Source organism: Etheostoma cragini, chromosome 6 (genome assembly GCF_013103735.1).
Source record: "Etheostoma cragini isolate CJK2018 chromosome 6, CSU_Ecrag_1.0, whole genome shotgun sequence".
NCBI classification, from domain to species: domain Eukaryota; kingdom Metazoa; phylum Chordata; class Actinopteri; order Perciformes; family Percidae; genus Etheostoma; species Etheostoma cragini.
Genome location: NC_048412.1, coordinates 7,727,633 through 7,744,685, shown reverse-complemented (window position 1 = coordinate 7,744,685; position 17,053 = coordinate 7,727,633). Strand labels below are relative to the sequence as shown.

General features: G+C 43.5%; 1 protein-coding gene across 2 annotated transcripts in view; it reads left to right on the top strand.

Annotated features, from left to right (window-relative positions):
* Positions 1 to 17,053, top strand: part of LOC117946387 (nuclear factor of activated T-cells, cytoplasmic 1-like) — a 64,710-nt gene that overhangs the window by 9,783 nt on the left and 37,874 nt on the right. For both annotated transcript variants that reach the window (XM_034874511.1, XM_034874510.1), the window contains exons 4-6: positions 6,441 to 6,643; positions 10,045 to 10,217; positions 11,186 to 11,326. In XM_034874511.1, the coding sequence (XP_034730402.1) occupies positions 6,441 to 6,643; positions 10,045 to 10,217; positions 11,186 to 11,326 (517 nt within the window). The remainder of the gene's footprint in view (positions 1 to 6,440; positions 6,644 to 10,044; positions 10,218 to 11,185; positions 11,327 to 17,053) is intronic.

The window sequence follows — 17,053 nt, the reverse complement described above, 5'->3', positions numbered from 1 at the left end:
GGGGGGTGGGTGGTGGTGGATAGGAGTCCTAGCACCCACCGGACACCACCTCCCCTTTCCATGCACCGGTGCCTCTCTGCCTCCCTGGGGGGGCCTGAGGATGTCATTCCTTGTGAACCGTTCATCCTTCAAACCATCTCCATCTCCCACACCCACACCAGTGGGCCTCCCTCGGTCGGAGCCACAGCTCTGTCGTGTTTTTTAGCTCATGGACGATCAGACTTGTGCGTTATGAATGATAGTGACATGTGTGTTGGAAAGCAACAACGGGTGAAAAAACAGACAGATGAAGAACATGAAGGGACAGCCTTTAGAGATTAGAGACAGCAACTGACAGATAATCAAAGCAAGACGCTCAACTGCACAATTACTGTTGTTGTCTTGTTCTGGGATAACGAGCAGAGGTGTTTTCTTGACAAACAAGCAGAAGCGTCTGTAAGGTCTGACATCATCCTAGGCTGCACCACATTCACTTCATTCAGTACCCCCTTTGTGGGATGGGTGGGTAGGTGGGTGGGTGGGGAGAATGGAGTGTCTGTCCTCCAGCCACACACCGATGAAAACCTCAAGATTATAGGTTACCTCGACTCATTACTCCTCTGCTGCTTGCACCGGCTCTCTGCACTTCCTGTTCTAAATCTCAGTCATTTATTATGGACTCGCGCTCCGTCCTTGCCTCCCCTCCTCCTCCGCATCCGCACCCTTTTACCCTCCTCTCTCCTGACTGGTCCACTGTGTGACCCCCGCGGCTGCTTTTCCACTTTATTTACTGCAGCAGACCACAACGCCATTAAGGGGATCTAGGGCACTCTATTGGCTCCTCTCACACGGTTCCAGTCTCTCCCCTCTCTCACCACAGCTAAGCCAAACGTCTACGGGGTGATTTTTGAAGCTGTGCTCCGAAAAAAAAAAAAAAGGTCTAACCTTCACTCAGAATATCACCGTGACATTGATTGATGGCTTTTTCCACAGGAGAACTGTAGGGGGGAAAAAAGTGGAATTGCGCCAAATCATTTTCATTGACTATATATTGACCAAGCATGACCTGGCTCTGATCGAAAATGTGGGTTCAGTTGAAGATGTTGCAAAGGCTTTCAGGTTCAACCTCCGTCAGGAAATACAAAGACATCCGCCAGGCGCTATAGTAACAGCAGGCAGCAACACCTGTGGAGTATTAAACCTATCGCGCAGCGCAGTCCTGCATATGGCTATTTGGAATAGGATAATGACTGGCCTATAGGGCTTACCCTCTCACGCATACACACACACTCGAGCTCTCATTAAGTCTAAAGCAGCAACAGACATGGGTGTAATTTCACCAGGATGTGGCCATCATCCCTATTAACGTGTGCGTGACTTAATACCCATCTCCCTTCCTCTGCAAATGTATGTAATGCACATCAAATTTGCAGTATGTTTCCGCCATGACAGCATGAAAGACCTTAGCAAACATGTGCTCGGTTCTTCGCATGTGCGGTTTCACCTTGGGATCCGGTGCTCGCTGGCTGCGTAATGTCTCACAAAAAAAAAAAAAAGGTGATTCACAGCATCCTATACTGTAGCTGCTAATTGCTCATTAAAACCCACTGCCGCCTCTTATTTGATAGTCAAAAAGCTTGGTGTACCCTGTCATGCTGTTAGAGCTTAGTCAGGGCTGTTATTTGTTGCCCAAAGGGGTATTTATGCCACTCTTAAATTGTGGTTCTCCATCTGCGGGGCTTCCCTTACGCTGGTATCGGCCTACCACTAATTACCAGTTAATAGCAAGTGGAAAAAATGGAGCGATATATGCATCGTTGTCACTGGTTTGAGGTGATAACCAGACAGCCCACAGATTTATGAGGTAAGACACTGGTGGCAAGTTGTGTTATTGGGGGGCACAGCAGTCATCCGGGCATCATCTTACTTATATTCTTTGTAAGTTTAGATGATGTGTCTTATGGCAGGCTATGCTGGTGCTTTTTATATGGAATTTGGACCCTCACTGGTCTAGACATGGGCTAGAGCTTGAAACTATGCCCTAAATGACATAACACTAAAGGGCTCATTTCAACAAAAAACGTTGGGGGATATAACTGTTTGGTTGCTTATAAAAAGAAGCAGCTTTTGAAGCAATGGATTTGCAGCACATTAAAGGATTGCATATGTTGCCTTATGCTTTCAATATGAGGCACTGGAGACATTACAAGGGCAGGAGGGTGATGGAGTAAAGTCTGGAAGGAGAGACAACTTGGATGAGTGTACATTTAATTGGATACAGCAAAGGCTGGCTGTGTGACTGTCAGCACTTCACAGAGACCGGGGAGCGTGATAATGGGAAAAAGCCTGAATCTGCTGTTGTATTTCTCCTCTTCCTCCTCTGCTCCGCCGCTTCCAGTCGTCTTCTGCTTCTCCTCTCCCCAATTCTCTGCGCCACGTGGACCTCTCCGAGTCATGACATTTCTCCAAGCAGTGATGAAATCACCGCGGAGGGATAGAAGGCAGCCTTACTGCAGGCCTGTAGAGTGTATTCACGCTCAATTTCCAGCCAGGCCAGACATATCTAATTTACCAGCAAGTCATTATTAAACATTGCACATTCAAAACTATTGTGGCCAGCTGACGGCAGAATTGAGAATGTCACTTTTACTAAAGAAACTGGTGGATGAAATGTGCTATGAAAAAAAATTCATATATTAACCAGTTAAAAACACTCATTATTAGTCATTATTTTATCCCAACTGATTTTCAGTGAGTGACTCAAAGAAATTTAGCAAGAAAAAAAAACGTTGGGGTCTTGATACAGTTGATTACGGGAGAGGATTAGGGCCACGGGTGAAAAATGTATGTGAGTTCTGACTTTATTCTCAGAACTCTTAAAGTCAGAGATTAAAGTCAGAACTCACAGAACATTTCACCAGTGTCTCTAATCCTCTTCCGTAGTTGATGGATCTGTAACGGCCCATAGGAATTGGGAGATGGATGGTGGAAAGTGGATAAGATGCAACCTTCTCTCCCTTTTTAGCTCGACAAGCCTCCACATCATCACAACTGACCCAGACAATGCAGCTGCACACAATTACACAATTAATGCATCAGCTGCCATATCCACAATGTTTAACTTGAGCCTCAGCTATCAGAAATGGCTCGTGCAACAGTGGCTTGCGGTGGGAGGTGTAAATGGATCTAGCTGACACAGTGGCAGACGTTGGCACCCTGAAACAGCTGCAAATCAAGCCTCGATTCAAACTCAGTTTGGATTATCGCAAAATAAATATACAGTGCATGTGCCAGATAGGCTGTAGTTACAGCTAGAAAAGCTCATCTGGTCAGAATTAGCAGCGCTCCGGTCCAACCTCACAGGCTGCATTAGACACAAATACAAAGCTGAGGTCACAGGTGTGTGCGTCAAGCCTCTGTTGTCGGGCCACACTTAGCGTTTACGACACTATCTCGACTTCTTTCCCCGTCTTATTCCCCCTTTGGAAATAAAATGAATACGTTTTGCTCTGTGCTCGTGGTGGGCATGTGAGTGAGCATCCCAGGGGTCTTAAGGCGAAGGTCAGAGGAGCACATATGGTAAAGGAATCAGGGGGAGGTCGCCCAGGGGGGACGAGACCGCCTTGCTTTGCTGCTGGGGAAGACCAGCGTCACCAAGCGGACTACCTGACCTCATTAATCACTTCCTCTCCTCCATGAGGTAACTTGGAGTGAGGACGCCACTGTCATCGTGTGCTACCACAAAGACTTAGACAAGTGAAGGGTTAAAGACCCCCTCCTTTCCCTGCCTCTCTTGTGGGCCTCCTTATAGCCACGTGGCGGCTGAGGTAATGGTTGAAGGTCACTGAAGAAAACCAAAGAAGTCCACTGAGGCGAAAGTGACAGGCGACACGGCTTTGTAGCTGCATTTTATTAAATCATAGCGGAACGTCATGCAATTTAACGCTCCGGTGTTTCAGATTTGTACCTCATGCGCCGCAATAGCGCTCTCACAAGTCAATACACAAGTAACTGGTAGCATGTGTGGCTATGGATAATTACCGCTGGTGACACCATAAGTAAAATATAACAAGCAGACCGGGGTCTGCTGGTGAGATCACCGCATAGATGAAGTGGTCCCTTGGGATGCCAAGACTTCAAGAAGCTCCTGACCTCTGCCTAACTCACTGATGACTAGCATGTGTGACTAGCTCACAGGTCAAGACAGCTGCTAGAGACACTATGCGGACCCAAAGAGAAAAATAGAACTTGAGATGAATGACAGCCTTAGCTTTACCGCTCCCTTTGCAATTCCTCGATATCTGAATCAAAGCAAAGCCAGATAACCACTGCTGCTTTGATTATTGAGACATGTGGATATATGCTCTACTCCAGAGGCTAGTCATATCCTATTTTTATTCAGCATAATTAAGACTGAAAAGTGTTTCTACTTGGAAGGAAAAGAACACATCCTCCGCCTTGTCCCAAATCCAAAAGATCTGTCATCAAGTACAGACCAAAGGCATTTAATCTTCAAGTTTATTATGAGGCCAGACAACGTTTAATACAGTATCCAGACAAATGGGTTCTCGAACCAAAGGCATTAGGTGGCCATGACACTGCAGCAGTAATTTCCAGACTACTAATGATGTACTGTAGCTCTCCAGTCGTCCTATCTACCTCTTACTCACACCCCCAACCCTGACTGCCCTCACAAAGGTGATTATAAACTCATTAATCAGATTATGTCATAGGTTACATGTGGTCTGCATTTCGCTATATGACTCAGTGTCTTAGATAAACAACAGGGGTCTTTTATTCCATCCGACAATACCACTGTTTTCACTCGAATGGAGCTCAAAGAAAATTTGCCTGAAGCGATGCGCTCGTGGGTGCTGGGGTAATTGACCAATTTGTGTGATTTTTTTTATATGGTCGTGGCTTGGTGAGTGCTTGTGTACGGTGTAAGTGATCCCGCACAGTAAATGTCACATGTGGTCAAGTAGCCACCTGGAGGTCTACATGATGAGAGGAGTCCTCTCGGTTTGAACCAGATGGATCCTGCAGTGGTCTGACATTTGGAGAGATTTCTAAGTCCAACCTCACCAACATCTGCTCAAATGACCACTTTGCACTGCATTGAGCAAGCATACCCTGGGAGGTCTCAGTTCCACCAGAAAGCCACATTTGGTTGGCAAATTATTCTGGTCAGAAATCACTCACAAAGCATCAGTTGTCCTTTACCACACTTTGGAATTTGAAACCCTGCCTCTGTGTTCATATTTTTGAGTCATTACACACTTGGTTAAATCATTAAATAATGTTTCTTTAGGCACCGTCGGATAATGATCCGGGGATGCTGAATGTAAATTGCCAGTTACACTTTATATTGGATGTGCCGTTGACCCCAAAAGTCAACAGTACTTTTGAAACTATGCATAGCTATGGAGCTTTTCTTCTCTTTTTTTTTTAAGATTTGATCTTTTTATTACTTAAAGCAGTAGCAGCTAATGGAGGCCTTCAAGAGGAAGTGGTAGTTGTTTGAAGTGGTGTTTGTGATACAGGAGTCTCTTTCATCACAGTGGGACACAGTCTGTGAGCTTTAATGGAAATCATAATGCATGTTCATAACTGCCCGAAGCTCTGCAAAGCGTTTTGGTGTTAATATATTCAGGTGTAAAGCTTGCTGAATTTGCAAGCACTGTGCCTGTATAGGAATAGTTATTCTGCTTCAAATGTATGTTGATATTTGTCATATAAAGACACAAAAAAATTGTGTCCATTGGTGGTTTGTTGAACACAAGTGCATGCCATGATTCTAACTCCATTTTTATTTACACAAATGATTTTAAAGTATGGTTTGTCAATGTCTGAATTTTCTTTTCACCCTTTGGATGCAACTCATATTTTACAGAGGAATTGCTATTAGCCCGATAATTAGTTTCATTAATGTTTAAACTTCATAGCATTTCATCTTGTGGCTGACCTGACATGATAACCCTGGTTTCTTATTTTGGGTCGTTAAGGCCACTTTCAACTGAGTCACTTTCGACTGCTTGCCTCTCTGTTGGCACTTTTTTTAAGAGCAGCAGTGAGACTGTAATGAACAGGGAAGTGATGGGAAGCTGACCTCTCCATTAGACTCCATGTCTCTGTACTGAGGAGATCCTTACCTCAGACAGACCCAGAGACATCCGAAAACATCCTTTTTTAACCCTCCCCTAAAGGAATGTACAATTAGCTCAACGAAGGAACAGCAAGGACCACTGTAAACGGCCTCCAACCCAACCCAAAAAACAAACAAATCAAAGGGGCACATTTACGAAGCCCCTCCACCATGTCAGAGCTATCATTAAAGGACTCTTTATCTGGCATTAGCCGATGTGCATTTAATTTCTGTTTCCTAAATGAGAGGTTGCCTGAGATGGTGGTCTTAAAATCTGACGTTGCCTCTCACCTGGGTCCCTTTGTTCTTCCGCCAGCTTTATGGCTACATGGAAAGCGAGCCGCTCACCCTGCAGCTGTTCATAGGGACCGCAGACGACCGCCTCCTGCGACCACATGCCTTCTACCAGGTTCACCGCATCACTGGCAAAACCGTCTCCACCGCCAGCCATGAAGTCATGCAATCCAACACCAAAGTTCTGGAGATCCCTCTGCTGCCTGAAAACAACATGAGGGCCATGTAAGTGCTCTTAGACCTTTACAAGTCGCCTATCAATCTTTTCCCTTTCACATTTTTCACTGGTAACCACTACTTTAGAATAAAGCCCCAAAAACACACACTCTTCTCTCTCTCTCAGCACCTTCCTCTTTGCTTTAGCTCTACAAACAGAATGCCTGATGATAGGTGATGTACAGCAGACACTTCTAAACAGACATCAAAAACTGAGATTTGTGCTTTCACCCCCAAGAGATGCATGAGTTGACAGAGTTCATGGGTGACTCATTTTGGACCAATGTGTGCAGGCCCTCCAAAGGCTATACGCTTGCAGTTGTAAAATAAAAGTCAAACCAGGAGCCCGCATGGAAGTCCATCGAAGAAAGGTTTGCGCAAATAAGATCTTAAAAATGAATACTATGAAATGCTAAGAGAGCGGCTTAAGCAAAATTTACTAGCAAGTTGAATGTATTAGAAAACCCCTAGTGGACTCAACATGTCTGGCAAAAAGAACATTGCACACCAAAATGATGATCCAGATTGTGGGACGCTCACAATTACACTTAGCCCTGTGTATGCCCAATATGCAAAGAACAGAACTGCAATAGAATAGCAATAGCAAAACAACGCTAATTAATGACCATTAAAATGTATATAACCTAGATGAATAGAATTTGACAACTCTAAATAATTAATTCAATACATAATAAATACAAACCTTTTTTCATAGCAGACAGTTTGACTGGTTATAGCAGGAAAAACCCAGGTGTTACTAATAACAGTAACAATGGTGCTGTTCTATTAATTATCATTGTGTTTTTCCTACTGTGACATGTCAAACTGGCTTTTCTGCTAAATGAACTATTAGCAGTGGCAGTCTACACTGGGACCAACAATAGGCTAGGAAAAGACGATGTGAGGGTAAGTACGGAGAGTTTAAAGACTTAAAATGTAGCTCATTGTAAGCCGTTTTACAGGAATTAGCTTGTATGCTTAGTTCACATAACGCTAGCTAGCTACACTTCAGCCAACAACCAGCATTGTTAGCCAACTCTAAAGCACATGACGGTTGTGTTCACACACAATGCCATTATCTGCTCAAATTGGCTACAGTGGACGATAGCTAACGTTAGCGTTTACCGCAAAATGAGCTAGCCAACAAGCTAGTTTTTCTCTGCCAGTTAGCGTGGCCGTCTGCTCTGTTATGAGTTGCGGTGGTCTGTGAACTCATTCAGAAATTACCAGCATTTTGTTTTAATTTGTGTAAGTGAATGTGTGGTAAGAATTGCATAAAGTACTCTCCTAAATATAGGCTAATCATGGTTTACCTTTGAAAAACATTAGCATCAGTTTGCTAGGCCTCTCTCATCCTTCCCCCGGATTTGGAGTTATCCAAGGGGCTGTGCTCTGCAATGTGTCCAGGCATTAAGCTCCTGTCCTGGGGCTCCATTCAGACTAGTCTGCAGTGAATTGTTTTGGACTGGGGCCCAGAACTCTGGGTTATGGATAAAACTGCTGTATCTAAACATAGGTTACATAAGACCGTTACCTCTTTCTGCACCTCAAGTTTATCCTTCTCCGTTTGAAATTTTAAAAAGCATTGTCCTACTATTTTTTGCAAGAAAGAATCTGTAATGATTTAATACATCTGTGTTTTATTTGAATATTTGTTTAAATGCAGGAGATTATTTATAAGAAATGAGAGTTTCCTGACTGGGCATTGACCTTCTTTGGTTGAGCATGGAGGATTTTACATTAACTGCCTTGCAATATCATTTCAAACAATACCACAACATCCCCTTATATTGTATCATATTAAGGGGCGCCCCTCATCCATTTAACTTTAAGTGTCCCCAAGGAGGAATACAATATTGAAAAAGTATTCAAGAGGCAGTTTCTGTTCCTTTTTGTCATAAGCACAAGCGAAAGGATGAGGAGTAACAGTTCTCTCTTGCTCCCCTCAACTTTCTAAAAGGTCAAAGAAAAACCTTCAACTGTCTCTTTCCACTGAGCTGTTTAACAGTCGTCTTGATAGCGCGGCATCCATCCCTCTGCTGCCGTGCCAACAATCATTTGATCGCTGTGTGGGATGCAGACAGTCGACAACTGCAATCAAACTTTCAGAAAGTTTCAATCTGTCTTTATTTCCTCTTTTAGGAAAATGAATCTCATTCACATAGAGTAGCTTTGTTTAAAGTAGCATATTCCCTTCTACAAGTTCATATCATACTGATTAATTATGAAGAACTAACCAATCAGTAAAGCGGTGCTTAGAATAAGTTGTTGAGTGTTATCACTACAGTTACTATGGAACAGTTGTTTTGTAGCTAACATATTGACCATGTCTTATTGCTGGCAGAGAAGACTACTCTGTAACATTTCCTTGAACTTAAAACCCTATCAACCACACAACACATTATCATACAAGGCTGATAAGAAGAGGGTATAGCATTGCCTATTATGTGTTCTTATTTATTCAGATTGTCCAACCCAAAGTAAAGAGGAGAAATTAATTGGTATAAAACCTAACATTGTACCCTGTTCCAGGAAATGTGCCAAAAAGCGACCATGTAAAATAATCTAAATGCCAAACCATATCCCATTCCCTCACTTTTTTACCAGCCACACTAGTTTTATTTAAATTCATATAAGGCAATGTCTGAAAATGTATGCCTTTTTTTCCACTAAGAAAAGGAAAATAAAATGCACCCCTTTACCTCCCAAATTGTGAAATGACATAAAGACAGACAGCTAAGAAATGAGTCTAATGCTACACGTGGCAATGATTAAAGTAGGTTTTACCCCTAATCATATGAAGTGTAAGGCTTCAATGGCGTGAAGGCGCTGGAGAGGCTTGGTGCACTCAGATGGCAATAAAGTGACTTTGTGTGTACTGAGTGCAGCTGATTGGACCTCGTTCGATGGTGGTAAGCCATGGTGTGCCGCGTCCAGAGGATTCCTCTAGAGAACTGCTAATTCTTGGACCATTGAACCCTTTAAAACTGTGATGTGAAGTCATTCATGTCCAACTCTCTGTCTTTGAAGACATGCTGGATTAATAATGACACGGTCTTGCTCCAGTGGACTTCCAGTGCCTGATCTGTAACACCAGTAGGGACTGCTGCTGGTCGTATAATGTGCAGCTACTCTGCTCAGTGTCTCTGTTTGAACAGCCAGAGTTGACTCAAGGAATCAGATTTGCTCCCATTTTAGCCTTTTTTCCGTATAGTACCTTGTGTAGAAAATATTCTGTAGGGAATATCCTGTGTGAGTATACCTTGTTTGGTAGCTTTAAGAGACAGTTGCTTTGTATTAGCATACAGATATGCCTTAAACATAAGCAAAAAACCTTTTTCCATTATCTTAAATATATGTCATATTTGAAAAGTGGTGTTACATTTGACCCTGTCCTGCCTCTGTCCCAGAATTGACTGTGCAGGGATCCTGAAGCTGCGTAATTCGGACATTGAGCTTCGCAAAGGAGAGACAGACATCGGACGCAAGAACACACGCGTGAGATTGGTGTTTCGCGTGCACATCAACCAGCCCAACGGCAGGACAGTGTCCCTACAGGCTTCTTCGAACCCCATTGAATGTTGTAAGTCAAACACTCACAAACCGCTTAAGCACAAGGTGGCAACTAGTGTTGCAATCCAATAAACTGAGCTATTATTTTATTACCTGCTGGGGAAAATTCAGTGCCTCTGCAGCCAAAAAAAAGCTTTGTATGATCAAAGCAAATTTGCCAAGGCAATAGATGCATTGTACACGATGCCAGAGACACGTGTTGTCTATCTCAATTCACATTTTACGACTGAATGCACAAGTTATTGTGGTAAAACTACCCAATTAGCGCAGGTACCACAGAGGTCATTATGCCAGCCCCAGTTTTGGCACGGTTGAAGGAGCGCATTGAAAGAAAGCTCTGTTTCTTTGTCATTCGTTGTTCATATAGGTGTGATGTTATTTGCAACCATGGAAGCCAATTAAAGTTAGATGGTGAGACGGAGCTGGCATTGTTGTTTATGGACTAAAGTGGATGTTAATCCGAATCGGTTCATTATTACAGAGAAGGTTCGTGAAGTTGATTTTAGAGGTCTTTTGTGTTTTAGTGAGTCCTATTCTAAAATGATGCAATGAGATAATAGATGAAATGCACAGTTATGTTATTATACATACATGTGACTCTGGTCACCAAATCCCAGAGGCTAAAGGTGACTTAGCCACAGTTATAGAAAGCAGAGATAGGTGGTTGGCAGTAGGTTTCCTGATGGAAAATAATGACTAAGGATCAGATCATGACAGTATTGTTTTGATCACTCGTCCGCCCTTTTTTTGGCGTCATTTAAAGAGCAGCTGCTGGCTGAAAACCTCTTAGCTAGGGGTCATGAAATCATCATTATGAAGTTGATAAGCCTGTTTCCATAACCAAGAAAAGCTGTTTCACTGGCTTCGTGCCGGCTCTGTGCTTCTTGGAGTGAACGGAGATCGGGTTGGGAGTTTATGCGGGCTTACACATTGTATTGACGTGTGTGTGTGTGTGTGTGCGTGTGTGTCCTCCAACAGCCCAACGCTCAGCTCAGGAGCTTCCCTTGGTGGAGAAGCAGAGTGTGGAAAGTTACTCTGCCACTGGAGGCAAAATGATGCTCCTGCATGGCCTCAACTTCCTCCCTGACTCCAAGGTGGTGTTTGTAGAGAAGGCCCAGGGTAAGCTGCTGTCACCAGCCCATGTTTACTGCCTCTCAATTTCCCCAATATCTCTTCCAAATGCCTCTGTTTCTCTGTCGCTGTCTGTATCTTTCTGCCACCGTCGCGTTTCCTCAGTCTCTTCTCCCGTCAAAATAGAGCCGGCCCTGCCAGAGAGCCACATGTGGTGTGCATTAAACACTATATTTTTAACCAAAGCGTATTTACATTTGCTGAAGTTTCCATTGCCTGTTCACTGGTGCTCGCCACAAGTTAAGGAATGAATCACAACCAGGGCATGAGCAACGTCTCTTTTTCTCACTTTCCCTCTCTCCCTCTCCCTCGCTCTCTCTCTCTCCTTCCCTGACTCCCTTTTGCTTTTGACATTTAACCCTCTCGCTTACTTTCACTACTGTTGCTCCCTCTTCCACGCATTTTACCAGATGCTCACCCCGGCTGTTTGTCACTGACTCATGATGAAGAGGCTATTTCTTCGCCATTTTGTCCAGATTTTTGGGCAGCTGGTTTCCTCTTTGTGTGGGCGAGGACAATGATAAAACATCTACCTATTAAGTTTGCAAGTGAGGGATCGTTTGCTTGATTACGCCCATTAAATCAAAGCGAAGTCCAAGCACAGCAATACCTCTGAAGTCCGTTTAAAACACTATGCTGCTTCTCATGATAATGAGTAACAAGTAAGGAAGGATAAGGGAGGCATCTCTAACAGTATACGCCAATTGATTAATCATGAATTTCCCAATTTTGAGTTTTGGTTAAGAAACCCCAAGTTACACACAAAAATACTTACCTTCTCTTTCACACCATCAACACCTTTTTCTCCTTTCCCAGACCAAAGTCACTAACAGGTCTTCAATTGGGGGGAAATAGAGAAATAGAAACCAATAAAACAAACCCGGAATATTAGAGGGTAACCAGATCCAGATCCAAACTGCTGTGAATACATTTACTACCAACAAAGTAAATACTTCACATTCATGGAGCCCTCTCATGAAATATTTTGATTTTATTTGCTAAGAAATGGGACTTGCTTCTCCCAAATTACATTTCAATAGTTTACATGCCAACTATTTACCAGGTTATTCAGGTGAGAAGGCTACAACTGGTGTGGAAACCACTGAATCAAGGCTCTGTAGAAAATACTCATACCTCTTCATCACTGCTTCAAAAAAATGGAGTCTCAACATTGGGGGGCGAATACCAGGCTTCGATCATGGCTAAATGTCCAGTTTTTTTACTTAAAAGTGACTTTAAAAAAGAAAACCTTGCCTCCCCCAGTGTAAGAGTATTCTTAAGCACCTCAGGGGTTAAGGAATAGGTAGAGATGGGGGGGAGGGGAGGTGGGCGAACTTGGTAATATGGGGTCTCCCTCCTCTTGGCTTTACTTAGTCATGGAGGGGGGATCCCCTGGGGAGGAAAGCCCATGCATACATGTACATACATACACAACACCTTCACCTCTCCACTCCCTGCTATTTGAGACTCATGACCCTTTCAAGGCTGTGTCACCCTTTTTTTCAACCCCTTCCTCTCTGCTTCTCTGTTTCCTCGTCTTCCTTACTTTCCCTCACTCATCCGCCATCCTTCTTACCTCTATCCTTGATACCCGTTAAAGACATTAGCCGGCGTGAGGCTCTGCGCTAGCGGGATCCCCACACTCGTGCCTGCCATTGACATTTCAGTGGTTTGTTTTCCGTCTCTGTGGTGTTGAGAAGCAGAGAGAGAGAGAGAGAGAGAGAGAGAGATCGAAAGAGAGGTTATCCATCTACTACTTAGTCTGCTTTTATGTAAACTTTAATGACCCACCACTTCCAGGGCCTCCTACGTCAAAAAAGCCCATTACAGACGGACCAACACACTCCACGTGCATACACACACACACACACACACACACACACACAGGAAAACACACGTCACTCACTAATGGCAACTGTCTATGAGCGGGAATTAGTGTGTACCTACAGCCTACATAAAGCAAAACATCATCTTTTGGCATTTTCATCAGAGAACTCTGCTGTTTCATGAAGGTTCAGGCCGCCATTGTAAATAAGAACGTAATGACTTACCTCTAAAAATAAAGGTGAAATAAAAAGGTCTCAGTCTTTAAATGTCTCGGATATTTGAATTTTTCAAAGGACCAAACTGGAATGAGGAAAAAGAAGAAAAAAAAAGAAACCAATAAAATTATAATTATATTACAGATTTATCCCATCCCGTTGGTTACTTTTTCCTCTGGAAAAGTTCATGATCAAATGCACCAATGAAATGCTGAGCATTGCACCGCAATAATTACTATTCACAGACATGTGCTTATACACAAAGTGGGACCCTTGCGTACGCACAGCCATGCTTTCTATACAACACCAAACTCTGCTTTCACCGCAGTGGTGACAGCCATCACTGATGCTGCCATCAAAGGTCAGGACGGCTCCTCATTTTCCAAAATTGACTCCAATAAACACCTTCCAGAAAATTCCGCAAATCCTAAGGAGCAGGAGACGTTTTTTTTTTTGAGTGTCCCAATCCAACTTGTGTGAATAATTACACAGTTACAGTCATCCAAGTTGAGTCAGAGGGAGATCACACACAGAACAAAAGCCTATTAGCCCAAATGAGACAGCCATAAATCATAACTGCATGTATTTCTTTAACTGTTTCCATTTGCTTTCACACACTCAAGGATGTAGCTGTTTTTAGCACAAACTTACCCAGATGCCTGTTTTCTGAATTCCCTGCTCTGAAAACAACAAGAGCAGATGTCAATTGATTCCCAAACTCGTTAAATACTGGATAAAATCAACATTTGAGGGAACAGAGACACTAAAAACATCCATGAGTCCCACTGGTGCTCCATGTTACCACGTCACACAGATCCGTCCCGGGCCACTGGCATTGTCTTTAAAGTGACATTATTATTATAAAATGCATGGAAAAGCTATCAGGGTAAAAAAACGTGATGACAGATTCTAGGTATAAATGAATAAAAAGGTGAATAGTAAACTTGGTTTTCAGTTTTGAGTTGAATGTTTATGTTAATTTTCTACGTCATAGATCTTCCCATCACACTGTAAGTATTTCTGGTAGTGTGTGCTTTAATAAGGACATGTTGCACCGGTGCAAATGATCTTTGAAGGCCCAGATTTGTTGTTTTCTCTTGAGAAACACAAAATGAGAAAGCAAAAAAGTAGGTTCCCTTTGTCTGTCTTCTGCTGCCACTTTAATCCTCCTCTTCTTCTCTCTATGTTGTTTTGATTGTCTGTTCGACCCCCCCCCCCCGGAGATGGAAGGAGGAGAGCTCATCGCTTGCTGCCTCTGCGGGAGACTTTAATGCACCTAGAAAAAAATAATTACCTCTACTTTTCAAACTCCACATCCATCCCCACGGCTCCACTTCGTCACCGACAGGATAACTGATGCAAACTGTGTGCGTTCACAGCGTGCATGTGGTTTGCTGTTGCTGCTGTTGTTGTGTGTGCGCGCTGTCGCTGTTAGCCTGCGGGCCTGTTTGCGCTGTTCAGTAGGAAGTGTTTTCAGTGAGTCATCCGCGATGGATTCCCTGTGGACGGGTGAGACGGAGGAGACGAGAGCCTCAGAGAGTAGGTAGGGGAAAGACAAAGAGGGGAGGAAGAGAAGAGGAAGATGGGGCTTCCTTGGATATCCTGCTCGTGACTTCTTGTAGTGAGACATCGGAGAAGTGATCATATCCTGTCCTCATGTTGACTCTTGTTTAGTGAATAAATACCACGTGAAGAGTCAATTTCTAGGGTCCCAACAGAAGCTTAAATGGATTTATGTGACTTGTATGAACAAACATTTTTTATTCCTCCAATGCATTAATTATTATAACTGCTTTTCCTGTGTTTTACTTCATTCCAGACCACACATCGCAAATTGTAGCTAGATAATGATAGGCTCGAGAACCGTAAGTCCCCATTTTTGTTTCTGCTGTAAGGTAAACATTATTTTCAATGGTAATTACTGTTGATATGTATTTTCATTAGACCTTATCTTTTTTTTTTCTCTGCCGTGGAGAGTTGTGCCCTTCACATAGACACAATGTGGGTATTTATATATATAAAAAGAAAAAACTTTCCATCTTCTTTTGCATAGTTGTGCTTGGTTTTTATGTGTTGAGGTTGTGTTTCGGTTTGCCCAAACCACTCTTTTTTGGCGTAGGTGTCGGAGAACATACCTGGCGCACCTATTGCAGTGTGCATTCTGGCTTGCCTTCCTTTCCATGGATGGAATGAGTGCTAGAGGCAGGGAAAATAGAGAGGCAGACAGACAAACAGAGAGCGAGAGAGAGAGAGAGCTGGGGAAAGCCTACACTCTGACTCAGATCGGGGGGGGGGGGGGGGGGGGGGGGGGGGGGGGGGGGGGGGGGAAGGTGAGGGAATTCCCTGGTGAGCTGGATAGTTTTTACATCTGGTCGGATTGGAGCGTTGCCTGGAGCCCTGCAGCACCACACACGCCTGGGCTGCAGCAGGGAGAGGTCTGGTCTGCTCCACCTCTGCTTCAGGCTGGTCCAGCTCGCAGCCAAGTCTAAGAGAACTCTGAGCTACAGTGTAATCTGTAACATTAGGACAGCGACGTCCACAACAATACCCCGAGGCTATTTATCTTTTCACGTGGAAACTCCTCAGCAACAGGCTGAAATATTCAGATTCTCATACCTTCATAATTCGAGGAAGGCAGACTTTGATCTGCGCTGTTAGAGTTCACCCGTAGACTGTTTAGACTTCGTTAAACACTTCTACCTAGGGCAAGTCTAAACACCAGACAAATCGGTCGATGTGTTGCACTTCTAGCGCTATGTCTAGACTGCCCTTTGGCTTTAGGCTAGGATCACCTGCATAATCTTGGCTCATATTTTGCCACTATGGCAGTCTAAAGTCAGATTCCACCCCTGCTTCAGGCTAGATATTAGAGACGTGTGAGTTGCAGTATCCTCTTTAATTAGGATGGTATCCTGCACCAAAATCAATGATTAGGTATAATAATCCTAGTTCTAGGAGGAGCCCTTTATACAGAGCTGTTGGGGTTATAACCTCTCATGCTTCTTTACCTTCCCCATAAAGCATGCATTAACCACTGCACGTCCAAAGCTGTACATAAGGGAAATGGATACCCCAAATCAACGAACCATGACATAGAGTATTGAAGGGTGGAGATATCACTGACCCCTTTAATGAGATTCATTTGGCTAGCTGAGCCTATATTAAAAAATCCTTAGAATGAGGACGCAAAGGTAAACCTTTGGTTTCCTCTTATAGGGTGAAGCTTATGGGAAATAGAACTAAAAGCGTGCTTCCTACCCTTAAAGCCTCTGGCTGATTTAAGTGGTTTACTATTATCATGTTAAGTTTCATCAGCAACAGGCCAGTGCACCATATTGGAATGCCTCTGCTTCTGGAACGTCTATACATCAAAGGGATCGGTTGGATAATACCCGAATCATAACAGAAAGATGTCTAGAGTGTCCTGTGGCCTCCACCCTTATTTTCCACACCTGTCAGAACATGTCATAGCCAAATAAGTGGTTTGAATCAGATAGAGACACTTGTTTCCATTTCCCTTTCTGGGGTAGATCTTAAGAAATGTGCTTTCCGTGGAATTTAAATAGGGACATATCTTGATGAAACGTTGCACAATGCATATTGACTTTGTGTCCAATTTGTCTGCAAACAATTTAAGAGTCCCTAGACAAATACCAAAACACCTACTAGCTGC